The sequence below is a fragment of the Alligator mississippiensis genome, chromosome 1 (assembly GCF_030867095.1).
Source record: "Alligator mississippiensis isolate rAllMis1 chromosome 1, rAllMis1, whole genome shotgun sequence".
Classification (NCBI taxonomy): domain Eukaryota; kingdom Metazoa; phylum Chordata; order Crocodylia; family Alligatoridae; genus Alligator; species Alligator mississippiensis.
Window position 1 is genome coordinate 441,364,605 of NC_081824.1, and position 8,984 is coordinate 441,373,588.

The window sequence follows — 8,984 nt, forward strand, 5'->3', positions numbered from 1 at the left end:
GATTTCCCAAAACACTCACCATCCAGCAATATCCATTTGTGGCATTTGGTTTCAGAGATGCATAATGACTGAAGACTAATTCCTAACACTACTGCAGCTAATAACATTGCTCACAAAATACGGGCTGGAATTTTAGGAGGAATTATATTGTAAATTTTAGATTTGTTAGAGCTGTTTTGCATAAGTTCTCATTGGTAAAGCAGGAAACATATAGGTATCAATAAAACATCCCTTCTAAGTGCTCTTTACTTTGATAGAGTTATCTAAATCATTTCTATGGCCTGAAGACAGAAGCACACTCTCGTTTTCGGGGAAAGAAGATTGAGGCTGTATCTGAAACACTCAAGGAAATGCAGTTATTTTTGGGACTGGAAGTGACTGGGAAGTATGATGATGAGACTACAAAGATGATGAAGCAGCCGAGATGTGGTATGCCTGACATTGGCAACTATGTTCTAACAGAAGGGCATCCAAAGTGGTCAACAAATGACTTGACATACAGGTAACAGTTCTCTAAGCAATTTGTGGACCAAAATATTAAGGCCCAAACTTGCAAATATGTGGGCCTAAAGACCCAAAGCTAGGCTCTCCTTTCCAGAATTCAGCACCAAGAAAAGCATCTTGGTACTCTAAGGAAGGAGACTGCCTTCCTGAAGTTAGGAGGAGTTGTAAGTACTCAGGATTTGAATACCAAACTACTTATTCCACTGTCAAAACATGGATACAAGGAATTTTGCATCAAATATAAAATATTTTTACTACAGCAATGTATTGTTAATAATAACCTGCAAGTGTCATAGACTCATCTTTGAACCCATAGACTAATCTTTGCTTTATTTTAAAGGATTATAAACCGCACACCTGACATGAGACCAGCTGATGTGGATGAGGCTATAAAACAAGCATTTGAAGTCTGGAGTAATGTAACACCACTGACATTCAGAAGAATCGAGGATGGAGAAGCAGATATAATGATCTCTTTTCAATATAGGGGTGAGACATAAAAACACAATAATCCAACAGATTACAATGCATATTTAGGCACTGATCAAGTAGTCATTAGCCATCCTCAATTATAGAGGCAACTGAGTATATTAATTAAATAATTATTTGGTTTTTTAGATCATGGGGACAATTCTCCCTTTGATGGACCTAATGGGATACTAGCTCATGCTTTTCAGCCTGGCCTCCGGATTGGTGGAGATGTTCACTTTGATGAGGAGGAAACTTGGACAAAAGACAGTAGGGGTAAGATTTACCTTGCTGGCCTTGTTTGCTCAGGTGACTTAGCAATTTACACCTTGAGTTGTTCCATTGACTTCTGATGTTATATTGGGAGTAAGAGTAACAGATTCTGGCCCCGAGATGATTTTTCTCCCTCCTTTTTTCAGCAGAATCCTTTCATAGAAGCAATTCTGCAAGAGGATACAATTAGTTGGGTTTCAGTTTGGATTCTTTTTTCTGGTGTGTTTTATGAATACTTAGAACTGGCACTGAGAAAAGTTACTTTCTTTGGCAACAAGCCCCACCTTGAAGGAAGGGCTTATGTTTTTAATATGTCTTTGAACTGCAGGGCCTAACACTGACTGACTGGTGTCTTTGGACATTATTGCAGTTCATTATTGCAGTTTTCCCCTCTAACGTTTTGGCGTTAATAAATCAAATGAAATGAAGGAACCAAAATTCCTTTTGTAGGAATTGCTACAAAATCCATAGAAGGTCTAGGGTGTGCTATAGGAGATGGCTGTAGGGGAAGTAATAAGGAGAACAGGGAGATCATAACCAGTGCCTGATGGGTCAGTGTATTCATATATCTATTCTTTTTCTACTCTACCTCTTTGAACCATAGTGTTTGAAAGATGAGTGAAAGCTCCTTTTATATCTGTAGTGTGTTCTGGCCTGGCACAATATTGTTTCTCTGCCACCTGCACCAGAGATTCAAAAGGATTTCACTCATTTGAGTGACATTATCTTTATCCCTCAGGCTACAGCTTGTTCAATGTTGCTGCCCATGAGTTGGGTCATTCCTTGGGTTTGTCTCATTCTACTGATCCTGGTGCCTTGATGTTCCCAACCTATACCTATGTGGACCCTAAAGAATTCCACCTCCATCAGGATGATATTAATGGCATTCAAGCCATCTATGGTATGAAAATCAACATCAAATTATTCACTTGGTTAATTTTGATTAATAAATTAGAAATGCTTATTTTAAGAAACCATCTGGTGTCATCACGCAGAGAAACCACAGAAAGTATAGACAATAGAGAGGGAAGAGACCTGCTAAGGTCATGTAGTTCATTCCTCTGCTTACAGGCATGATCACTTACTCCTAAAGCTGATAGATGTTTGTTCATTTACTTTTAATAAACCTCTGATAAAGGCAATTATACTGGTTCCAAATATAACCTGTCCCAAGAGTAGGTTTCCCTCCCATCTTTTGGTTAATAGAAGGTGGGTTATGTTCCTAGGGTTGGCTTTCACTGAAGATCAGCTCTCCTGCAACCCATCCCTGCAACATATAACAGTCCATAAGTGCTGAACCTCATCTGTGCTGGTTTAGCAAGTAAAAAGCCCTGACATTTCCTGGAAGAAGCCTGCTTCCAGAGCCTGCCCACTATTAACCCAGTGTTTGGAAGGTTCCCGAAGACCTGCCTCATGCTGGTTTTCAACTGTATTTTCCTATTATATGTACCGTAATAATAAGTTTTTTCTCAATCCACCTGTAGGACCATCTCTGAAACCTGTTCAACCAACTGGACACTCAACTCCAGAAGCTTGCAACCCTAATTTGTCTTTTGACGCTGTTGCTACTCTGCGTGGAGAAATGTTGTTCTTTAAGGACAGGTAAAATCAACAAGTCTATGTAGTGTTTCATGCTACTGCAGTACTGAAAAGGAAAAAAAGCTACAAAAAAAATGAATTCCAGTCATAAAAAGAAACAGCCCACTTGAAAATGTAGTGCTAACATCATAAAATCACTGGAAAGTTGCTATCTATTTCTCTAGTTGGTGGCTTGCATACCTTGATAGCGGGCACATTGGCTTTACCTAAACTTTCACTAAACTTTACCTAAAATTTACCTAAAATTTACACTAAAATTTACCTAAACTTTACCTAAAATTTTCACTAAATTATGGTAAAATGATTTTTCTGATTCCAAAGGGGTTTTGTTGATTGGTGAAGTATCTTCTGACCTGTGTGTTTATAAAGCAATCACTATTGTTTCCGTTGGGAACTGAAACCCAGATCTGGCAGTGAGCGTGGGTGAATCTCTTCACTGTGGACAAATCCATGTGGCAGCAAGGTGTGCAAGTGATATACCAGCAGAGGCAGTAAGAGAAATTTGGGGGCATGATACGTCCTGGTACAGGAGCCTCACTATCTCCCATTTTATGCAGAGGAAATAGGAAAATTCTATATGAATTCTAAGCTAAATGCATACGTTTTGGGAAAAATATCTACAAATCATATTTCTACTTCATACACGCACACACTACTTGTAATTATTATTTTACTCATTATATTCTAGATCTATGAAGAAAGAAAAGTCTTATAATTTGAAGGGAATGGGGGCGCTTTGTAATGCTCCTACCACACTGTGGTTCTTCAGCAGTAATAGACTCTTTGATCTTTTGCAAAAAAAGAGCTCAAGAATTAAGGCTAAGATATAGTAGCTGTAGCAGGCTTGCATCTTTCCTGGAGACTGGAAACTAAGAGGACACAGTTTACTCACTGTACTTTTCTGAGTAGAGTAGAACTGCATTAATGTGAAAATTGTATCTCAGGTTTTTCTGGCGCAAGCATCCCCAGCGAATGGACAATGGGTTCAATATTATTTCTGATTTCTGGCCAACCCTATCATCTGGAATTCAAGCTGCTTATGAAAATGTTGAAAAAGATCAAGTTGTTGTTTTCAAAGGTAAAAGAATTCAACCTAAAATTCTCTTGGTCTTCAAATCTATATGAATCTGTTGCAATATAGTTGCTTCAACTGTGCAATTAAGGCAATCCATCCTGGTTCTCTTTGGATTAAGACCCATTTAAATTTCAAGCAGAAATATCTTGGCTACATTTAAAATGTTTATTTGCATAGCTGAATTGCATGCTTGAATGCATACACAAATTGTCAGCTGTAGGCTAAATTACTATCAGAGGTTCAAGAAAGCACCTAGTAGGACTGGAGGTTAACAAAGGATCGATCATTGACATGGTCATTATCTTTGACCACAACACCACTCAGAGATGCAAAAGATACTTTACTGAACACACAAAGAGAGAAATCTGTTGCAAAGAGCTTATATTCTACCTGAAGATAGAACCGGTATTAAAGGGGAATTGCCAGAAGTCAGTCAAACACCATAGGGAAATTTTGAAATTTTGAAACTTTAAACTTGAACTTTTCAGTATTCTGTTAGAACTTTTGAGAGGCAGTATTTTGTGAGCAACTGGAACATGATTTTTTTATTCAGGTCCTTAAAATTTGGAATAACAGTTTCTGCAAAATCTGAAAAGTGTTAATAATGTTGAAAAATTTTGTGAAACATATTGTTTTAGAAACAAAGCCATTTTGATGGAAACAACCTTAAATTTTAAAGATTTCAGTCAGCTCTCATAGATTTCAATGAGCTCATGGTTTGTATTAATGAAACTGATTTGTATTTTTCACTACAGAGAGCAAATATTGGGTTCTCAATGGATTTGATATAGCCTATGGGTACCCTAAAAGAATCCATCAGCTGGGCTTTCCAAGGACTGTTAAAAGAATTAATGCAGTTTTCAGTGATGAGAATACCAGGAAAACATATTTCTTTGTAAATGACAAGTATTGGAGGTAAGATTTACCTTAACAGTCTCAAAGTATATTTCCTGCTGGAGGCTCAAAAGATAATTATGAAATACAATATAAAAAAGCATGTAATTCATCTGGGTTAAAAATATTAAATAGCAGTTATGGATTTTTCTTTTCTAAACCTAAATACCCTGATAAAAATGCAAAATTTTTATATGGAATTTTATAACCATCATAATATTCTGGATCTGGGATACATGTAATAAAATCCACAAACCTTAGAAAAGCTATTTCTAGTCAATTTTAGCCCTCCTGGGTGCAGTTTTTTTCTCTTATGAAATTCAAGAGAATTCATTAGAATCCACTATTCAAGGTAAAACAGGGGCTAACATGGTAGATTTTTCCCTTCAGCAGGAAATCAACACACTGATTTCATCTGAAGTCAAATGCTTGGATGAGATGGTTTGGACAGGAAAGATTAGGTGACTTGAAGATGTTCCCATACCTATTGTTCTATGCTTCTGTGATTTATGTTGTCTAATTGTACATTATTTTGTGGTTACATTTTGTTTATATTTAATGACAGCTCTCTAAAGTTTTTCTACAGTAATTTGCACTGAACTGTTTGTGTCATATTAGTATATACTTCAGATGCACCCTTTCACAAGAAACACTCAGTAGTACTAAAATGAATACTTTCAAGAATGTTCTGGCCTAAGTTGCATATAGGGTAGGAAATATATACTATACTTACTTGAATGGAAGATGACCCTGATTATAAGACAATTCCCCCAAGAATTACATTCTACATATGGAAAATGTATAATTTTGTTATAAATTTCCAGGTATAGAATCTAATTATTTGAGGTTTACCTTGAATTTGTCCCATTCCCACTGCTATAGCAGGGAAAATAAATTTGGGGGGTCAGATAGCCCCTTTGTTCTCTGCTCCCTCAAAACTTTTTCCCCTGGCAGCCCCTTCCCCCTCTCCTTACTGTCCAATCCTGCTCTCCCTGAGCACACCAGAGTCAACAGGATTTCAAGCCACAATGACTCCACAGCTCAGCACTGCTCAGTACTTGTGTGTACTCCAGATACTCCCAGAAAGAAGCCATGTGATAATTAGCTAAAAAACTCATGACAGGCAAAAATCGTGTCATGGGTGCTTGCAGGACTGTGTCTGTCTTGGGGCACCGGGGGGGGGGGGGGGGGCGTGAAAACTGCAGGCCTGCTAAGCCCTGCTGTGGCCACAAAGCTTGCCAGGTGTCAAGGAGATAGGTGCAGGGGGAATCTGGGTTCTTGGGCCCTGCACCTTTAGCTGCTGATGGGCAAAACTTGTGACATGGGTGGGTGACACTGTGCTTGTGTTAAGGTTGCACCCTCACTTTGCTGACACCGAGGCAGAAAGCAGGGCAGTTCAAACAATGCTGCCTTGTAGTCCATCCCTCCCCCAGAGGACTAGGATTGCCAGAGACCTCAGGAAAGGATGATAGTCACTGTCCAGCTACACAGTCAATGACAGCAGTCCTTCCCCCTCCTCCCCCTCCCTCTCCTTACTTTAGTTCCTGTTTCCCTGCAGGCAAGCCCAGCCTGAGCTTCGAAACTCGAAACATTTAAAAGATTTCAAAATGTTTCAACTTGCCTCATTTTGTTTTGAGGCTGTTTCAAAGCTCTCTGTTTCATTTTGATTTTGCTGTTTCGAGCTTGATAAGAGTTGAAACAACATCGAAACAAAACTGCTGGCGAAATTTCACACAGCCTATTGCTTACCTGTAAGAGGCATCCAAATCTCAAGACCTCTGGGCTTGGGCCTGCATGTAGGATGCCTGCCAAAGGATTTGGGAGTATCTGAAGTCCCAGGATGATAGGTCTGGGATGGAGGATGCTTGCTGGTTGTAGCACCATTCATGGTGTTTAGAACAATTGAGTTCTGCCTGCTCAATCAACAGGGTTTTTGAAACGACTGAGTTCTGCTCAGTCAATATGATTTGGAATTGATTTGGCTAATTTGAAGTATGAATTATATTATAAAAAAAATGTTTGCCTTATATGGACTGCATGTTTAACAGTTATGATCAGTGCTGGTTACATTTAATCAGCTTCATTCCTGGTTTCCATTGCAGAGCGCATGCTACTTTTGCCAATAGTTTAATGATAGACAAAGTGTTTAGTGAGATTTCCTTATATGCTGTTATAGGACAAGGCATACAAGGCATTTTCCCCATGCCAACTGGAGCAAAAAACCTTATCTTGTATTCAAGTAAATGTGTTATTCACTTGAGGTAGCCTTTCAAGTAAAATAACCCCAGTTTAGACAAATATCATCTCTGGCTCACTTTCACCATAGACTCATTACTTACTTTTACCTGTCCTTTCATAGATTTCATAGATTTCATAGACATTAGGGCTGGAAGGGACCTCGGAAGATCATCGAGTCCAGCCCCCTGCCCAAAGGGCAGGAAGTCAGCTGGGGTCATAGGATCCCAGCAAGATGAACATCCAGTTTGCTCTTGAAGGTGTTCAATGTAGGCGCTTGAACGACCTCCTGTGGCAGGCTGTTCCAGACCTTGGGGGCTCGGACAGTAAAGAAATTCTTCCTTATGTCCAGCCTGAAACGATCTTGTAGTAGTTTGTGACCATTCGACCTCATCATCCCTTGGGGCGCTCTGGTGAACAAACGTTCCCCCAGATACTGGTGGTCACCCCTGATAAACTTGTAGGTGACCATCAGATCACCCCTGAGCCTGCGCTTTTCCAGGCTGAAGAGCCCCAGGGCTCTCAGCCTGTCATCGTAGGGTCTGCTTCCCTGACCTCTGATCATGCGCGTGGCTCTTCTCTGGACTCTCTCAAGCTTCTCCACATCCTTTTTGAATTGTGCAGCCCAAAACTGGACACAGTACTCCAGCTGCGGCCTCACTAAGGCCAAGTACAAGGGGAGAATGAAGTCCCGGGATTTGCTTGAGAAGCATCCATGGATGCAAGCCAGCGTTTTGGTCGCTTTACTAGCTGCAGCATCGCACTGCAGGCTCATGTTCATCTTGTGGTCAATGATGACCCCCAAGTCTCTTTCTTCCAGATGCATATACAAAAATACACACCACAACAAATTCTCGAGGTAAAATCCTGGCATCATTGGCATTTTGTCATTCTCTTTTGTTGGACAAAGATTTCAGTCTCTCACATCTCCCATGAGTATGCTGACTTGATACATAATGGCAGGAATTCAAACAGTCCAGTCACTTCTGAATGTAAGACCGGTGGCATTTATGTGTCAGGTCTTGTTTTTGCTTTTTAAAATGTTTTTTGCTTATCTGTAAATATTAACTCTATTTCTTTTATTAAGATATGATGAAAACACACAATCTATGGATAAGGGTTATCCAAGGAAAATAATCAAAGACTTTGGAATAACTGGCAAGGTGGATGCAGTTTTCCAGCATGAAGGTAAATAAAACAAATATTTATGTTCATTATGCTAGAACAGGTGTACTTCTCTAAATTGAAAAGATATTTTAAAGATGATAATTATTAATATTTATGCACATTTATGGGAATTAGACATTCTAATAAATGAGTATCTACTTCCTGTCAAAGTTCATTTTGTTTTCTAGTAAAATCTCTGAAAAAATGTTTCACCCGTGAATTTACTCCTTCCATTTCTTTTTCTTTCTAGACTATATCTATTTCTTCCGTGGAACAAACCAGTACCAGTTTGATCCTAAGACCAAGCGAGTTGTCAGGATCCTGAGGAGCAACAGCTGGTTTACTTGTTAACTGCAGTGATTTCTTCAACTTTTAATGGTTATTTTAAAAGGAAAAGCAGTATTATTTTTTCTCAGACTTTTGTATGAAAAACTACAAATGGTGATCCTGATGGAATTGAATCATTTACTGATTTTTTACAAACTGGATTGATAATTGACAAAACAAACGTATTATGTTTTTCATACCATACCATTGTGTGTGTTTCTTTCTATTAGAGCCAGTTCTAAAAAGCTCAGTTCTGGCCCCAAGCACAGCCTGAAGCACTAGACTGGGTGCATGGAAATCACATGGGGCATTGCGAGTACAAATTTCGCTCCAAATCAGAAGAGGAAATGCCACATAGCTCCACCTAGCTACACCATCATGCATAGTCCACTCCGAAGTTTCTATTTGGTTAGGCCTGTTGACCTCTACAACAATGAATCCA

General features: G+C 39.2%; 1 protein-coding gene across 1 annotated transcript; it reads left to right on the top strand.

Moving 5' to 3' along the window:
• Positions 1–289: 289 nt before the first annotated feature.
• Positions 290–8,703, top strand: LOC109281824 (interstitial collagenase). The gene is made up of 9 exons (XM_019481952.2): positions 290–502; positions 845–993; positions 1,123–1,248; positions 1,985–2,146; positions 2,730–2,847; positions 3,789–3,922; positions 4,675–4,834; positions 8,136–8,236; positions 8,466–8,703. The coding sequence occupies exons 1-9, from the start codon at positions 351–353 to the stop codon at positions 8,564–8,566; spliced, it is 1,203 nt and encodes a 400-aa protein (XP_019337497.1). The 5' UTR covers positions 290–350; the 3' UTR covers positions 8,567–8,703.
• Positions 8,704–8,984: the final 281 nt, after the last annotated feature.

Bases quoted from the DNA above. Each gene is read 5' to 3' on its own strand.
- LOC109281824 (XM_019481952.2), top strand. From the start codon at position 351: ATGCAGTTATTTTTGGGACTGGAAGTGACTGGGAAGTATGATGATGAG. The intron at 503-844 runs GTAACAGTTCTC...TTTATTTTAAAG, and splicing joins ACAAATGACTTGACATACAG to GATTATAAACCGCACACCTG. The intron at 1,249-1,984 runs GTAAGATTTACC...TTTATCCCTCAG, and splicing joins TTGGACAAAAGACAGTAGGG to GCTACAGCTTGTTCAATGTT.